The following is a 19,406-nucleotide window of genomic DNA, read 5'->3' on the forward strand; positions in this document are numbered from 1 at the left end:
TGTAGTGTAAGCTCACTGGTCATTTTGAATAATAAATAAAATGGCTATATTTGTGTTGTAGACATCATGACCCCTTGTTCCTATCATCACCACTGATGACAGTCCGCACGTTTCTCTACAATAAAACATTTAACATCTAACCACCCTAAATGACTTTGTTTACATATCATTGATTGACAATTGATTATTCATTGATTGATTATGCATAAATATTGAAAAATCTGTGGAATTCCCCTTTAATAACATGTATATGAAACATAACATAGCCAGCTATTTACCAGTCCAGATTTTGGTGCAAGCATGCCTATTGGCTCACTGATGCCAACAAGACTGCTTGGGTATTGAACTTACCATTTAAATGACATGGAGTTTTTGACTACCGACATGTTCACTGACACCAATGTAAGAAAAACAGTCTCCTCTGTGCTCTGCTGTCCCCTTAATGCAGTCTATTTTGAGTTCTTCTCCAGGCTTTCTCCACACAAATAGTCTAACATCAGTTTAACATTAGGCTAAAAGTGTTTTCTCTGAAACAACTAGCATTTTGTTAAACATTTAATGAAGTAACCTGCAGAGATGGGGACTTAAGTCAGCAACTCGGAGTCAAGTCACACTTGAGACGCTTGCCGACTTGTCTTGAGACTCGCCTTGGACTCTGACTGAATAAGAACCATCAATCTTAATGAAATAAACAAATAAAACCTTTTGTTTCCAGTCTTGCCTTTGAGTTTCAGTGCAGTTTTCAGGGCATTGAGACTTGACTTGTGAACATCTCTGGCAACAGAACTTAAGTAATATTTACCAATGATTAAATGGTTAACATGTCCAAATTCCTTTGCCTCAAGCCATATTGCTACTGCAATCTGTAGCAGTATAGTTGCAATATGGTGTTTTGACTATACTGTACACCCCTACATGCTGTGTGTAGGCGAACACCTCCCAAGTTGCTCAGTGAGAGTGCGTATGTGTGTGTTTGTGTATGTGTGTGTGTGTGTGTGTGTGTGTGTGTGTGTGTGTGTGAGCGTAAGCACAGCCTCGCCCCTCATGCAAAGACAGGCACTGAGGGAGAGCTGCCAAATTGCGATTTCCAAGTTTTCCAGCATCAACATCAGAATCTTCTACACTGCAACAGTACTTGTTCAGAAGTATCAGGGAGCATCCCTATTAACCAGATCTGTGGTCAACGTCTCCTGCCTGTGCAATGTGTGGATCAAAGAGGCTGGACTGTGAATGACCGCAGGCCTGGTGTGAGTGGACTAGAGAGTTGACATGTGCTCTAATCCCAGGAGGAAACTCTCTCCTATGGGTGATGGAACCATGAGACCCCTCTGAGTCACACGCACTGCGGGCCAGCGAGCAGTGAGTCAGGCTGAGGCACAGAGACATATGGAGGGGTTCAGAAAGAGAATGGGGCCATCTGCAAGACTGCAGCACAGGACAGCAAGATGGACTCGCATACTGAGGAGGAGAGAAAGCATGACTGTGAAAGAAACAGAAGGATGTCCTTCCTGACAGTGAGAGAGAGAGAGAGAAAGGCACAAACTTGCCTCTCAAGTTTGAGGACACCTACCTTTTCTAAATGTTTTTAATTGTTTTTTTGCTATATGTTAACATATTGAAGGGGAAGTCCACCCATTTTTTCTGCTAGATTTCTGCACTATGCAATGGTTGAGTTGTAAACAAAATCATTCAGAGTGGTTAGACATGAAATGCTCTGTTCAGAAGAAACTTATAGAGCCAGACACAGTTTACAGTAGTGGTGACAGGTACCAGACATCTGAAGCGTTTAATGCCTCTAAAAGCTACATCACAGAAAGCTGATACATGAAATGGTTACAAAAAGACTGCTTACTGTCTCAGACATTGTTTTATGATGACTCTTTGGCCTAAAACATATTTTCATGTACATGCAGGGCAGAGGAACATGCAGGGTACTGCGAGGCAAAAAAGGACACAAAGAAAATATATTTTTTCAGATTTACCACGATTTTATCTTTATCAACAGTATATTTAAAAACTCAAATGATGTGTAGGTTCACTGGTAGTTTTGGATAGTAAATAAAATGGCTATACTTGTGTTGTAGATATTGTAACTTCTGGTTCCTATCACTGCTACTGTAAAGAAATCCAAAAAATCAAGTTTTTCTACAATTAACCATTTCATATCAAACAACTCTGAATGACTTTGTTTACATCTTAACCAGTGAATTGTGCAGGAAATTTGAAACATCAGTGGAATTCTACTTTACGCTGTTGAGATCTTGCATTTTTGCCTGCAGGAAGAACTGACACACATACTACCTTGGGAATAATGCAATATCTCACACATTTATCCCGCTGTTGTGATCTCAGCACTCATCATCACTCCAACCTTTCAGCTGTCTAAACCACCTTTGGAGCAAAAGACTTTCAATCTGTGCTTTTAACACCAGCGTGAAAAAGAAAACTGTCAAATCATTATTTAGGCCAACTCTGCTCTTCATACCAGTACCAACACTTTGATAAACATGAAGCTGAATGCGGATTATACTCACTGACCACTTTATTGGGTACACCGACCTTATTTGTACTCTCTTTGTCCATTTTACCAGCCCCACTTACCATATAGGAGCACTTTGTAGTTCTACAATTACAGACTGTAGTCCATCTGTTTCTCTGCATACTTTGTTAGCCTACTCTTCAATGATCATGATGCTCACAGGACCACCACAAAGCAGGTATTATTTGGGGGGAGGATCAGTCACAGCACTGCAGTGACACTGACTTGGTGGTGGCGTGTTAGTGTGTGTTGCGCTGGTACGAGCGGATCAGACATAGCAGGGCTGCTGAGGATTTTAAACAATGTGTCCACTCACTGTCCACTCTATTAGACACACTTGCCTTGTTGGTCCACCTTGTAGATGTAAAGTCAGAGACAGTAGCTCATCTGTAGTTGCACAGTTTGTGTTGGTCGTCCTGTAGTCCTTCATGAGTGGTCACAGGACGCTGTTGGCTGGATATTTTTGGTTGTTGGACTATTTTGAGTCCAGCAGTGATACTGAGGTGTTTAAAAACCTCAGCAGTACTGCTGTGTCTGATCCTCTCGTACCAGCGCAACACACACTAACACGCCACTACCATGTCAGTGTCACCGCAGTGCTGAGAATGATCCATCACCTAAATAATATCCGCTCTGTGGTGGTCCTGTGGGGGGTCCTGACCACTGAAGAATATTAAACAAAAGCCTCAGGAACCAATAATAATGATAGATTTACAGTGTCTACTCGTTGCCTTTATTACAGCTTCCATTGTTTTTGAGGAACCTGCTTTCAGTCTTTAAAAGAAATCTGCAGGAATTTTTTTTCCACTCTTCCAAAGTTCAGCCTTAGAAATTGGTTGCATTTACTTCTTACAATCCAAGTATTTCCAAACACATTCAATGATTTTGAGGTCTGGACTCTGGGGTGTTCAGTCCTTGCTCTGAGAACACCAGCAGTTTTTTTATTTTTTTGTCCATTTCCTATAACTTGACCTTAAGTGCTGTTTTGACTGTAAGTTGAATAATAGTAGGATGGCTTTGCACAGTACTGTATTTGGTATGTGGCCCTGATAAAATGTCCAATGAGTGCATATATAAAGTCTCTGTATACTGAAAGTATTAGCAAATACAGCAGCTACTTTAGGTTAATAGTAACAGTAAAAATCAAACATTACCTTTGAAATGGAACGTTTTAAAAAAAGGCAGAGTGCCCCCCAATATTTATAGAGGCTGTGTAATAGAGGTGAAGAGAACAAGAAAGCGAGACAGAGGGACAGAAAAAGGAAAAAAAAAGGATGTGTCACATATCTAAACCAACAATCCATCCAAAGAACCATTTCCCCACAAGCCAGTGACAGTTTGTGATGTGGTCAAACAAACAGGCTGTTTAAATATCTGCTAATATTCATTAGTCACGGCTAGCTGCACACCTAGCAGCCACTGGAGATGGAGTCAGTGTTCTCAGCAGTGATTTGGGTCCATTACCACAACAGCAGCAGCACAAACCTCTCAGTCTTCCACACGCTCCTCTCATTAATACAGCTTAGAAATGAATGCCTGCATGAGTACTAACAAGCATGTGTAGATGGAATAGGCCGAGTGTGTTTGTTCGTGTTTGTACACGAGTGATTGAATAATGTTCTTATCTATAATATACAAATAGCGATATGCTGGCAGATTGTTATACACTATAGAAAGTGTTGGGGCCAATATGACTTCTGATTTTTTGTTGCACCATAAGGAGAAAACACTTTTCTCACAAATAGAACCTAGAATGTCTATAGTGTGGGAGTTTTTCACCCACAAAAGTAACAGTGTAATGCAATGGCGTAAGCAAAGCAGAGATACCATTTCACAGCATCACCTCAGTGATGCTATTTGCTTCCTTAGGTTTCACTGGAGCTATCTGGCTAATGTAGCTAACAAGTAATGGACACTTACACTTGCCAGGTTACCAACATACAGTGTTTTGTCTGTAAAATAACCTGAATATAAATCTGAATAAAATGAAAAATAACAAGAATTGCTTGTTTTCAAAACATTATTACTGTTTGGTTAGAAGAACACATTTAAAAGAACCCAGATTCGGTTCATGTTTTATTGGTGAGCTCCAACCATTTCATGGATTTGTCAATTCCATCAGCAGTACGGCTGATTTAATGTAATAAAGGATCCCATATGCAAAATAAATATATTTCTTCATATTTTTCCAAAATATTTGTGGAGGAGAGGTGATTCAGCAACCAGAAGGTTGCAGGTTCAAATCCCAGGACTGACCGAGTATTCCTGGTTGTGCCATTGGCCAAGACACTTAGACTCCCCTCCTCCTCTTACCCTGCTTAGGTAATTCTTTACATACTATGCCCAATTAAAATTAGACAACAAATAGCTAAAACAGTAATGGCAGCCACATTGAAGACTTAATTTTGTCCATACTTTTAATATTTTCCTAAAAAATACTGTCATACAACGTCAAAAGCAAATTGAGCTGAGATTACTGAACAACTTTACGTGGTTTGAGGCCAGTGTGTGATGATTAGCAATATGCTAACTTGGCGGTTAAAAGCTTTCACTACTTGATAGCTGCATTAGCCTCTTAGGTACTTAACTACTTTTGCAGTAAAGGGAAAATTGTCATTTCAGGGTGCCATCATTTTAGCCAGCAAGCAGCCCGACTAGTTAGAACAGTCATTCAATAAAAAAGTAGTCCACAAGTTAACTGATTATAGAACAACTAGTATCTGCATCCTTGTCAATATCACAGCACAAACAGTAAGTGGAGGGAGGAGCATTGTGGCATGGTTAACCTCCAGTGACCAGCAATAATTGCTGAGCCACATTCCACATGTCCATCAGCCGATGTGGAGGAAGTCTGGGAAAGTGACCCCTATCTATCCTGCAGGGTGAGGCAAAGGGGAAGCAGGGCATCTGCTTGGCCTGGTTCTGGAATCTTATTCAACAAGACAGCTTTAAAGCCCCTTATACACTCTCTGATCGACGTTGACGCTGAGTGGCCAACCAGCAGGCAGACAGTATGGAGTGATGGGAATTTTCAAAGCTAGGTATGGGAGTTTTACTCACGTCTGTGTCTGGCCCCTTGTCAGCTCCAGGGCAGGAGAATGAGACGAACTCATGGCACCTTTTGTGGACCACGAAACAGCACACTGGAGAAAAGAAGAGAAGTGAAGTAGTTATAAAGCACATCATGAACAATTATGGATTTTGTACAGGAAAATTCAGCTTTAACAATCTCTGCTGCTGTTACAGAAGAGCACAGAGCTGTCAGCACTATCACAGTGGTGTGTATACACAGGTATACAGAATGTATTCATCTCAGAAGAGACTGATTTAATGTACCCATCTAAAACAGTGTGAAATGTTTGTGATTCAGAGTCTGATTTTGACCCTGAACGGCGAGAGGAAAGACTTCACACTAGTCCGAAGCTGAATAAGCAGCACAGTCCATGTGTTGGGCTGTTTTCATGCTTCCTCCTAGTGCATTTTATTTTCCTGCCATCATGTGCTACTGTAACTGCAGGGATGCCTCAGTATGGGAATCGTGGGCCGATGATGATACCCAATATTTTTCATGTACAACCCGATTTCCAAAAAAGTTGGGATGCTGTGCAAAATGTAAATAAAAACAAAATGCAATGATGTGCAAATAATTTAAACCATATATTTAATTGAAAATAGTACAAAGAACTGAGAAATTTTATTGTTTTTCAAAAAATATATGCCCATTTTGAATTTGATGGCAACAACATGTTCCAAAAAAGTTGGGATGTCTGGTAAAGACAGGTCAGTAAAATGATTAGGTATAAAAAAGCATCCCAGAGACTAGTCTTTCAGAAGTAAAGATGAGGAGGGGTTCACCTCAGACTGCATGATCAAACAGTGCAACAATTCAAGAATAACATTTCTCAATGTAAAATAGCAAAGAACTTTTGTTTTTCGTCTTCTACGGTACATAATATCATTAAAAGATTCAGAGAATCTGGAGAAATCTCTCTATGCAAGGGACAAGGCCAAAAACCAGTATTTGCTGGCCGTGATCTTTGGGCCCTCAGGTGGCACTGCATTAAAACTCTAAATCGCAAAGAAGAAACCATATATAAATAGGATCCAAAATGCTTCCACCTTCTCTGGGCCCAATCTCATTTACAATGGACTGAGGTGAAGTGGAAAAGTGTCCTGTGGTCCAACAGATCAACATTTGAAATACTTTTTGGGAATCATGGACACTGTGTCCTCTGGGCTAAAGAACACTCAGCTTGTTATCAGTGCACAGTTCAAAATTCATTATTCATGATGGTATAGGAGAGCATTAGTGTACACGGCATGGGTGACGTGCACATCTGTGAAGGCACCATTAATGCTGAACGATATATATATACATGTTTTGGCAACATCCAGACCTGTCACCCACTGAAACATCTGGCACATTCTGAAATGAAAAATACGACAAAGGAGATCCCAAACTGTTGAGCAACTGAAATTCTATATGAAACAAGAGTGGGAAAATGTTTCACTTTCAAATCTACAGCAGTTGATCTCCTCAGTTCCAAACAGTTCCAAAAGGTGACGAAACACATGCCCCTGTCCCAACTTTTTGGGAACGTGCTGTTGGCATCAAATTCAAAATGGGTATATATTTTTCAAAAAACAATAAAATGTTTCAGTTTCAACATTTGATATGTTGTCTTTGTAGTATTTTCCTTTAAAAATACAGTTTACATGATTTGCACATCACTGCATCCTAATTTTATTTACATTCTATGAAGCGTCCCAATGATTTTGGAAATGCCACATAACCTCTGTCTGTAGAGGATTATAAATATAGTAAAATTAATAAAAAGGCCTAAACATTTTGCTCTTCCAGACGACAGTAAAACAGCATCAAATGTTGGTCAAATCTAAACATCTGTCCGATGTCGATATTTTAAGCAAATATCTGAAAATACGGATATGATTCTGATATCATTGTGCATCCATAATCATAATGCAAGCATGGCACCAGGGTAGGAGTAAAATGAACACGTTAAAGCATGCTTTTTTAAAAAAGGGCAAAGCTGGTAATATCAGCTGACAAGCATCAGTCTAACAAATTAATTTTGAGATCAATTATGTGATTAAAACCTCTCAGTTAATTTGGTAAGTATTAAGCATTCACTCTTCATAGATAAACAAATGGACTATAAACCATAAACTCCAGCACATGACTTTATAAAAAAAACTTTATAAAGTCTAACTGGCTTGTTTAGCTGACCAAGAATGAGCTGAAGTTAGCCTCTTATTCTGCTTCTTTTCAAATTTTCTGTTCTGCCTTAAATGGTGCAGCAGTTACATTCTGGCGCCTGAGGAAAATTCAGAAAAGAAGCAGATGAATAAGAAGCTTCAGCTTTGGCTACCTTGGATGGTTGATTAGCCAAGTTGTTTGAAATGGCGAGCGCACTGAAACCTCATCTATACTAACTTATTTGTGAAGACTCCCCCAAATGTCTCATTTATCAGAGTGATTTATCAGCTACCTCTACACACAGAATTCAAACAGCCATCAAGAACCAATTCTGAACGCCTGAAACCAATAACTCCACAGGGATGCTTACAGCTTCCGATTTGCACCTTTACTCAGTTGTAGAGTCTTGGATTGATAAACGAGGTATTATTTCAGCATTTAAATTATGTTAGCATTTCTCTTCTAATTCTGTATCAAGAAAGCATTGTATCATGATGCTAATACAGCAACAGGTATCAAATTTGTATACTTTGCATATTGTTACACCCTAATAAATGCAGCAACAGACTCTGTGATTTCTCTTCTTTTCACATATTTCTCTCTATGATGTGACTTTAATTGTTAAACCTTTCACCACACACACAAACACAAGAACAGACACAAGCATACACACATGCTACAGTAGAAGCAAAAGAGAAAGTTAAATTAGATTCATTGTTCTGCTCTGCAGCGGTGTAGCTAATGACGACAGCTCCAGTGAGAGTGCTGGCATCTCATACTGTATCTGGTGTAGCTGCCAGCTGCTCTCTTTCTCACACACACACACACATATGGGCATACACATATAGACACACACAAACAAACAGCAGGTATGCAAATTCCTATTCTAGAATAACAAGCCTTCATCAACAGCTGTATACACTGAAAACAGCACATTTAGCCAGTAATTGGCCTCTTCACTACCTGAAACTGACCAGTTGATTGCCCGATTATCTTGATAATTCCACTGTCATCTTCAAATAGATGAACTCCTCACACTCCCATCCTCATACACTTTCATGCTGATCGCTGAATTGCAAGATATGGACAAAATACCAGCACTGTGATTGTATTGCTATGTATTGCGACTGCAACACACCTTGCAATATATCAATAATACCTTGATCAATCAGTAATGTGCAGAGATGGTATGATACCACTCTTTCTTTTCTGATTCTGATATTGAAACCTTGTGTATTGGTCTATACTGATGTGATATGTTTTTCTTCAAAAGCTACTAAGCTTTGAAATTAGCTATTTCTAATAGAAACACTTCACATGAACTGCTCAGCACATGGCCATGAGGGACAGGGATGCAGTCTCACTTCATGCTCTGAAGTGCAGGGGTCTAGCTAAAATAAGTCTCCACCTGTGAACTGAGAGCCTTTTTGTTTCAGTAAAACGGAGGACAGCATTTTTACATATTTTACCTTTTTACCTAAATTTAAACTTATTTATCAAGATCTTGCAGATTCACTTTAAAGAAATCAGATCTTTTAAAAACAACATAAAATTACATGTAACAACATGTAAGTAGTAATTTCGCAAGGAGTTTGTCCACCTCCCAATAGAAAGTACCCTATAAATGATGATTATGTATATTATTTAGCTTATATATATATATATATATATATACATATATATATATACACACACACACACATGTGCACACACACACACACACACATATGCACACACACATATTTAATAAAAAACAATTTAGGCTTTAGGTGGTGAACCTATTTTAAAAGGTAACCAAAGCACTGCGCCTCAGGTGGTACGACAGGAAACAGACGTGCATCAGGTGGTCTGGTGTCCATGCTGGGCTAATGCTGACTCTTTCATGTCTGCTGTCTCAAAATAAAGCTGACTACTTCAGACTACACTAAACTAGACAGCGGAGAGTGAGCAAGTAACTGCTGTGTTTTAATTTTCTCCTGAAATGTGACTAAATCATCCATCACTCAGGCATTCAGCTAAAGGGGACACCATTAACATGTTTTTCACTGTGTGTATGTGGCATTATCTGAGTTTATTTGTGGCATACAGGTACTGACGAAACTCATATTGTAAGAAGCTTTTCAAGCTCACTACCATACATAATTAAACTTCTTTAGAAACAAGACAACATATTGACAAATTAAAATAAATCTCGAAACTGAAAGTTTCATAGAAGCTGAATATATGCATATCATAACACCCCTGTCAGTCAGAGGGCTGTAAGCATGGGGGAAAGGCTGTTAGAAAAGGGTGTAGCATGTCACAAGGCACTGGCAGCAGTGAGCTTCGTGTGGAGATGGCAGACACCCTGCAAATGGCTCTGCTTTGGACGGGCATCGCCAGCACCGGGAGTATTACCAACACAAATACCTCGCTTCAATGGAGGAGCTCCGGGAATCGCTCCAAGCTATCCAGACCCTGTCAACAGACTCGTCACTGCTACACACAACACACACACACACACAGCTCAGTCTACAGTCTACAGCCTCAGCTAGAATACGATCTAATATATGTCTGTATTAAATGATGCTTTAGTTACACGGCAGTCACTGGCAGCATGCAGGAGAGAAGTTACACATAAATGGAAGGAGATTGTTTTGGCAGATGGCTGATAGAGTATGACCAATGCTTTAACTGGCAAAAAAATGATAAGCCCTGTAACAGCAAACATTATTAGTCAAATGATACGAAAACCTGTCAAGGCCTATGTGAAATTTAACAATGACAAAATGCGTTTCGATACAGCGAAGCAGAGGAACCACCAATAACACTCATTCTTAAGTTATTCTGAATATTCTGCTATTGTATATCCACAGGAATACATTACACTGTAATTGGACCTTTGGGAGCAATCCGTGTCGGCTCATGTTAACATCCATACTTTACCTATGGTAAAATCTCCCCCTTTCTCTCTCTGACATATGCACACACACACACACACACACACACTCACTGTCTTGTGCCTTGTCTTACATTCCTTGTGAGGACTTCCATAAGTTTCTACTGATTTTTGTATTACTGTAGCCAAGTAATACTACTCCTACACCTAAATCTCACCCTAAACTTAACCACAGCAGTTTATCGCTCTTTTAGTTTTTTCCAAAAAAAAAAGGATGCTCAAGCAAAGACCAGCAAAATATCGTTTTGCTTGTTCAAACCTGAACACGTTGTTTTCACATGTATAGCTAGACAGGTATGCATACACGTTTGTCTTACATTGCTAGTGACAACTTCTACTGATTTCTATTGGTTTTGTATTACTGTGCTGTATTACTGTTCTGTGCAAAATCGTCATGTTGTCCTATGATTGTGGATGGTACGACCAGCACACACACATGTACACTATTGTTCAAAACTTTGGAATCACTCATCTTATTAAGAGTTTTTGTTTTTTATGTACAATAAACATACTATATACCAAGTAGATTTAAATAATACAAACTAGACACCAAAAAGGAAAAAAAATTCAAATGTTTTAATAAAGATTTCAACTATTAAAGGGTAGAAGACATACATTAATAATCTATTTACAATGACTAATGGCTACATAAAAAGTGGTTCTGAGCAGCTTAAAAACTTTGATCACGCCCCCACTGGCAATTCATTTTTTATTTAATATACTCATATTCATTTCTCAACGCTATTGTTTATGTGATATTTAATCTTAAAAATCCAGAAATTCACATATTTTTGTTAAGTTTGTGTCTCTAACTACATTTCTGAAAAAGGAAACACATGAATAGAAATGTAAGTCAAATGTTTTACCATTATTCTGATTAAACAAAATGACAATAAGCGCTTCCTGATCTGAATTCAGCCGAATGCTCGCTCAGTAAAAAACTAACCGTACATTCAACAATAAAGGAAGGTTTGTGCGTCTTTTACACAGTGATAGAAAACACAGTGGCACACAAAGCTCTGCTGGGTGATGTGACATCCTACATCAATACCACATTATGTGTAACATGGACTCAGTTCTAATCAACTTTATTTTCATTAAACATATACGGCTGTACAGTATAGCAAAACACATTCAGGCTACTTCTCTGGTGCATAAACATTAAGAGAAGGACATGAGTGCACATGTACCAGTAGGGTGACAACTAATAATGTATATGCTTTGTAAGTACAAAAAAAAACAATAAACAGACAATACAATGAATAGATAGTACATATAGCATATACTAGAGACACAGACGTGTACTGGTGCATAGACAGTGGGTACATGCATGTGCTAAATGTGCAAAATATGTGCGACATTCCCCAGGTAGTCCCAATATGTAAATTATACTTAAGTGTTCAGTAAACAATGTTGTGAATGTTTGTTCAAGTGTTCAGTCCCAGTTTATAATACATCAGTCAGCAGGAACATGTAGAGAGTTTGGAATTAGATTAAAGCTCAGTATGCATTTAGTTTGATTATAGTGTTTGTATTCATAATTTGGAGAGTGCTGTGGGTGTGACCAGTTTAACAGCTTGAGGGTAGAAACTGTTCTTGAACTTGGTGGGTCTGGCTCGAATGTTCTGATGTCTCTTCACAGATGGCAGCGGGTGGAACAGGAAGTGGCTGGGGTGTGTGCGGTCTGAGGTGATACTGCTGGCTTTCCTCAGATATCTTTCATTGTAAATGTCCTGTATGGGTGAGAGGACAGCTGCAGTGATGGACTTTGAAGCAGGTGGGAACAGCAGACTGTGCCAAAGAGAGGTTGAAGATGTCTGTGAAAGTGGCAGCCAGCTGTTTGGTACATGCTTTCAGGACCCGTCCTGGTACACCATTCGGTCCGGCAGCTTTGAGCGTGTGCACTCTTGACAGAGCTCTTCTCTAGACAGCATGAGTACCATCTCTTCTGAGATTGCTGTAGAAAAATTGCTCACTGCTGCAGGCAGATATTATGCCTATACAAAAAGCTGCCTGTATGGTACGGTGTACATCTTAGGACAGGTTCACATCACAGCATCAGGTTTCACACATCTGACAAAACAACTTCAGGTTTCAGGAAAAACATGAGTAAAATTATGTCTCAGCTGAAGTAAGAAGAAAATAAAAAATGTAAAGCAAAGGAAAAATATCTCCTGTCTTTATCAACACAGTTTAACTGTTTAACATGGTTGTTTTTCCACCCAGTTACCCAAATAAGAGAACTCTGTTACCAGCACGATCTATCTGAGTGCTTTAGAATCTTTCAGCCTGACCTTTCCTCAGTCCTCTGCGTATGGTCTCTCTGAATATGGGATCATGTGTAATGCGGACTGACCGATCAATACCCCCTGCAGCTGATAGCACTGGCAAACACACCTGAATGTCTCCTCTCTCCTACGCTGCAACAACCGCTCCATGACGCCTCCTCACACCCCAGAGCACAAAGCCCACTCACAGCGTTGGGCAGTGGTCTGCATGAAATTTTTACCAAAGGCACAACCTCAACCTTGTACCTCGTCTGGTGGGGTTAACTAGCACTGCATTTTGAATGTCTGTAACGGTGTGTCTGTCTATTGGCCAGCGCCTCACGATGTTTATTAAGTAAAATTTGAAAGTGAGATCACCCATTACAATACTACTTAAGTAAAAAATCTGTTTTTACCTGCATGCAACCATCAAAAGTAAAATACTGTACATTTAAATCCATCTGGATATTTATAACAGCAAGAGCCACATAAGCAAAAGCTAAAAAAAGAAATTATGATATTTGTGTAACTGCTGAATAACCCAGCGCTACAATTATTTCACTTAATAACTTTTGCATCTCAACTGCTGATTTAGTGCCTGGTAGGCTTAGCAAGGAATTACCTCGCTACACATCAAATCAATAACCAACGTGAGCTAATATCAAAGTCAACCTGAATTCAAAATTGATCTTTCCTTAGCTTGTTGGTTCATGTTTCTGATCATATTCAGCACGATCCATTTTATCACATCATTTAAAAGACAAAATTCCTGATTCCCAGTGACCATTGATCAGTGTACTGACTTTTCCCTGCATCTAAATCACTTTCTGAGTTTGCACCAGTGGGTAGGGGAAAAATAATATTAACCAATAATATCATGTTTCACCTCAAGCTTGCATTACTTAGCTCAGAGAACCCCCTGAGACCATGTTTCACTCAAAAATATGTCACAGTATGGAAGGAAAATGAGTTACGATTTCCCAATAACACCGACTTTAACTTAATAATTTAAAAATTATGCTGGCTGTAAGTTGTGAAATCAAGAATCTCATGATCTTGACGATGCTGGCCCAGTAAAAGCACAGAATCTGACTAAAGTATTGGGTTTTGAGCGAAAGCAGAAGTTCCATACTATGTGGATCACATCATAGGTCCTTTCTCACATGATTAGTGGGACTTTCTTAAAACTGTCAGTCGATTTTTAAATTGTGTTTGTGACAACTACTTAAACTAAAACTGGGAAAACAACATGAAATTATTATTAACAATTAGCAAGGGGTCTCCAGAACAGTGTAAAATAATTTGGTTCAGGAAAGCAGCCAGGGCCGGCCCTAGTCTTTAGAGTGCCCAAGCAGGATTTTTCGAGGCCCCCATCTTTCTAGATGATGTTTTATAAAATTAGAGGCTAACTAATAACAATGACTACCACAAGTGGTCTAAATTATACATATACATATAGTATTGATGATGATTGGATGCTCATTTGGGGTTCCAAGAATTTAAAATTTAAATTACCGATTACTTTTTACATATTTAGGTTGTATGATTTCTTTTTCTTTGGTTACTTCTCATGTTGCACGTGATTGGCTGTTCATTATAACTGTCACACTTTCGTGTGCATGCATACAAGGATTAATCGAAGCCTGAGTATCTAAACCTGGATTAACAGAGAAAGTTGTTAAAACGAGTTAAAACTGGCTGTGTTTGTTAGGTTTTGTGAGGCTGAAAATCAGTCAGAAAGCCTGTCTAAATTTAACCTGCTTTGTTAGATGAACCCCAGATCCACTTCTTCTTGTTGTCCAACTATAAAGTAAAATATCTAGCATAATGTTAGCACCACAAAAACACATACCTTTATCTTTAAATGTTTTCTCCTCATCTACTCTTTTTCTTTTGTGCTTTTTGGCTCCAGATGTGTAATTCTATGCAATTCTTTTTTTAACCAGCTGCTTTTTTTCCCCTCACTCGAACGTCTTAGACAACATAATAGTACAGTAACAACTCAGAAGCTGTTAGGGGGCCCTGCTGGTGCCCATGGGGCCATACACAGCTGTTTAAGATGCTGCTTGAGCTGGCATTGAAAGCAGCAATGTAAACCTAAATACTACAGTAAAGTACATATCCCCAAACAAAATCTGGTTAAGTGCAGTCAAGAAGTATTTCTGCTTAGTTACTTGCTGGTTGCAGGCACCAAAGTGCCAGTGTGCAATTATGGACCACTGTTTTTGGGGGTAAATGCTGAGGAACTACTTGAGCAAGGTTGATTTCACTGGGAGGGATCTGTAAAGCCTGCAGGGGAGGCTGAGTCACTGATTAAGAACAATTCCCTAAATGAGAGCGGGGCGTCCAGCAGAGCTGCTATCAGGGGTGACCTGACTTTTCTTTCCCTTGGGGTGTTGGGTTAGATTGTTCCTTATTTCACTTTTCTGAATTCAGGGTATGGCAAATGTCGAACTGCACCAAGGTCAACACGACTGGTCAGAGGATACAACTCTCACCCTGGAGCAACCCAGGGTTACGTGTTTTGCTCTAAATTCTATACCAACTAAATCAACAGCTGCTACTTTTCATTCTTAACAGTGCAGTCAATCAGAAATCAGACAGTGATGTAGTGTCTGTTGTTTTGTTTCGGTACTCCAGCACTTAATTTGTTAAATGCAGAATGTCAGCTTTAATTTGAGGATATTTACAACTACAGGATCAAGATGCTCGTGTTCAAAAAGGGCTGTCATTCTGCTATCGTTCCCCCAATACAGATGTAAATACCCTGAAACTAAAGATGACATTCTGCATTACAACCAATCCAAGGTGCTGAACAGCAAAGCTAACACAACACAAAACTGTCACTGTTCAGTTATATACAATCTGCACTGTATATCTGAGAAAAAAGATGAAAGCAAATCTTAGAGACTGAGCAGACTGTGATATTGGAGACAGCAGGTACTGATGCATTTTCACTTCACGCAGAGAGAAAGAGAGATTGAGAAGCTCCTTGAGCAGTTCCAGCGAAAAGAGATGGGGGACCAGTGAGCTCAGCAGAAGTAGCTGATTTGTTCTTCCTCATGAACCAGACTAGTAGCATTTATCTGCTAGTTAGAAGAGAAGGATATATGTGGACTGTTCTACTGAATTACTTCAAACTGCAGCCCCACAGTAAAAAAAACTGATCTATTCAATCCCAAGCCACTAACAGAGAGAGTAATATGCTAAAAAAAACCCACACAACCATAGTTTCTAGGGCACTTTCTACTTGGATCTGTCCTAAACCCAAACCCCTAAATTTACACTTTACACAAAATAATACTTAGATTTATTTTGTATCTTTTTAATGTTTAGTGTTTCATGCCACTACCGAAACAAAGAGGTTTAGTCCACAGGCAGAGCCTTATTTTAGCCACACCCCTACATTTTAAAGCAGACTGCATCCCTGTCCGTCATTACCACATGATAAGCAGTTAGATCATATTGGCTGTGTTTACATGCAAAGATGCACATCTTTACATGCGCATCTGATTGAATACATTCAGATTATAGATTAAGACCGAGGTGTTTATACGCTCACTCTACTCAACAATCTGATGAAAATCTCCGTTTACATTCACACTACAAGTAATCAGATCCATGCATAGAGAACCACTTTACCATAGTAGATGTTACCATGACAACGAGCATACGGGAGTCTAGTCAGAGTGAGACAAGCAGCAGTGTGTTTAGAGGAGTTTTCAGCTGGCGCGCTTGCGTTTTTAATTACTTTAAAATAATATCAGACTGAGAAAAACGTACTTTACAAGTACTTGTTAAAGAAGGAGGACGTCATGTTCTGAGACACATAAGCTGGACACCCGTCCTGCCAGTTCATAGCATAAACTTCGTTTCCTCTGCAGACCAGTTTCTGCTCCCGCAACGCTGAACGTTATAAATCTTCACTATGACGCGAACACACATGCGCAAAACGTACTTACAACTTTCCGATTGGGAATGTAATCGGATACAGGCATTTACATGGTTACTAATCTTCTATTTAACAGATTATTTACAGGATTACCCATCTCGTTCAATTGGATAGAAATTGTATTCTGAATGGCCTCTTTTGGACTAGTCTAGTCCGATTAAGGGTGTATGCATGGATGTATTCTATTCCGATTGAGCTATTAGCTGGATTATTTCCAGATTATCAGGCTTCATGTAAACAAGCCTGCTGTTTTGAAGTAAATGTGTCCCCAAGTCTGAAAATCAGAGCAAATTATTAAGAAGCGTCACTACTGAAACACATTTTCTGCAACTTTTTTTGTGTTTTAATAAACTATTATGACTTAATATGTGTACAACTGTTCAAAACTGTGTTTGCTTCTCATGTACTGGCTAGCATTTTTGAGTTCTGCTCAAAATTAGCTAAAATTGTCACTACTGAAAAGTTTTGGTAGTGTTATGATTGACTTGCTTGTGACAGAATTGAATTAGCAATCATTTATTAAAAAAAATCAATATAATGAAGGTGTACAATCATTCAAAGCAAAAAGATTTTAGACTACAGTCAAAAATGTGTTTTGAACCAGTTCGTTAGAAAGATCTATCTGTCTTCATGCCGAATTCAAAACCTTAACCACAGCAACAAATTTTATTACCATTTCAGTTTTTAGTTTTAAACAATGAAATATGTAGCTTCTGTAAGAGGCACTTTACAAAGTCAGGAGCATTTTGTTGGCCCTTATATTATAGGTTGATTGTTTTTCCTGTGATTTTCTTAAAAGTCAGGACATTTCTGTCCTGAAAATGTATGAAAACACACACAAACGTACACACTCACTGTTATTTTCCTATCTTGTTAAATTATTAATAGTTGACTTTTAGGAGCAATTCACTGTGAGAATAAAGAATCACATCTTGGGTCAATGCTGATGTGGGCAGAACTCGGAGTGGGTCAGCTGTTTTGTGGGTTCCGTGCTCCTGACACCGCTGATCTGAGGACTTTCACTCATCATTACTCTCACGGAGCCCCTTCGAGCCGCAACTCAGCTCTGAGAGGTAGTGCAGAACTCTTAAGCTGTGATGAAGCCAGAGCAGATGCTAAAACACTGAGGAAAAGCAGGCTTAAACTGCCTGTCTGGAACTCCTCGGACCGGCCCTGTCGAGCTTAGAGGCATTTACAGTGTGTGCGGATGTACTGCTTAATCCCCCCTCCACTCCTGTCACCCACTCTTTCACAGTTTATTCGCTGACTAGACACCCTTAACTAAGCACGGCTGTCTCTCTCTCTCTGGCTCTGTATGTATTGCAGAGTTTGAGGAGTGGAGCTCACATTTCATCGTGATTCACAGGTGTTACTTTAAGACTGTGACCCACTCCACCTCTGGAACGGTGAGCGGAGGGTGTGATTTGCTAGCAGAGAGAGAAAGAGAGAGAAAGAAAGAGAAAGGCAGTTACTCGAAAGGACTTAGTCACACACTAGCAGCCTAGACAACTGGAATTTCCCCAGATGCCTAAGCAGATGCTACATGTAGCCCCTCTAGGAATTTATATTCACAAATTCGACCCACCCTTGCAATATTTGCAAGAGCCCAGTTCACATTATTCTTGCATTAAGCCTGTAAATTGTATTTGTGCTTTCACAATACAACCCCATATCCAAAAAGTTGGGATGCTGTGTAAAATGTATATGAAATGGTGTGCAAATCATTTAAACCTTATATTTAATTGAAAATAGTACAAAAACAACATATGAAACTGAAAATGTTTATTGTCTTTTTGAAAAATATATATGCCCAATTTTAATTTGATGCCAACATGTTTCAAAAAAGTTGAGACAGGGGCAACAATACTGGTTGTGTAAAGTTGTGTAATGCTGAAAAAAAAAACACCTGGAGGAACATCTCACAACTGATTAGGTTCTTTGGCAACAGGTCAGTAACATGACTGGGTAGAAAAAAGCATCCCAGAGAGGCTGAGTCTTTCAGAAGTAAAGATGAGGAGGGGTTCACCACTGAGTGAAAAAACTGCAACAATTCTCAACATAAAATAGCAAAGAACCTGGGAATTTCACCATACAGAGTACATAATATCATTGAAAGATTGAGAGAAGAAGCAGACAGGAACCACACAAACAGCTCCTGTCTCCTGATTGAGTAAATTCAATCTTTTTGGTCAAATTCATTTGTATAAAAGGCCAATTCCACGAGGGAGGATTCATGAAGCGATATCTGCCACATAAAAATATTTCTGGGAATGCCGCCACGCTGGATGCAACCAGATGAATGAGATACGTTGTGGTGCGTTGCAATGCCAAAGCTATGTAAACGCATTGTAAGCTTCTAACAAAATAACCTTTGTAGTTTACATATCTTTACTGGTCAATTCCCACTCACTAACTAGGATGGCCTCTATCACACAATGCTACCAAGATTGGAGGGTGAAATCTAGCATGTTTCCTCCAAGACACATGAAGCA

The 19,406-nt window shown here is 39.2% G+C and overlaps 1 protein-coding gene across 2 annotated transcripts in view; it reads right to left on the bottom strand.

The window, feature by feature from the left end:
* The window catches only part of si:ch73-374l24.1 (protein kinase C alpha type), a 238,113-nt gene that overhangs the window by 144,320 nt on the left and 74,387 nt on the right, over nt 1–19,406 (bottom strand). For both annotated transcript variants that reach the window (XM_036589207.1, XM_036589208.1), the window contains exon 3: nt 5,600–5,682. In XM_036589207.1, coding sequence (XP_036445100.1) covers nt 5,600–5,682 — 83 coding nt within the window. The remainder of the gene's footprint in view (nt 1–5,599; nt 5,683–19,406) is intronic.

Source organism: Colossoma macropomum, unplaced genomic scaffold (assembly GCF_904425465.1).
Source record: "Colossoma macropomum unplaced genomic scaffold, Colossoma_macropomum, whole genome shotgun sequence".
Lineage (NCBI taxonomy): Eukaryota > Metazoa > Chordata > Actinopteri > Characiformes > Serrasalmidae > Colossoma > Colossoma macropomum.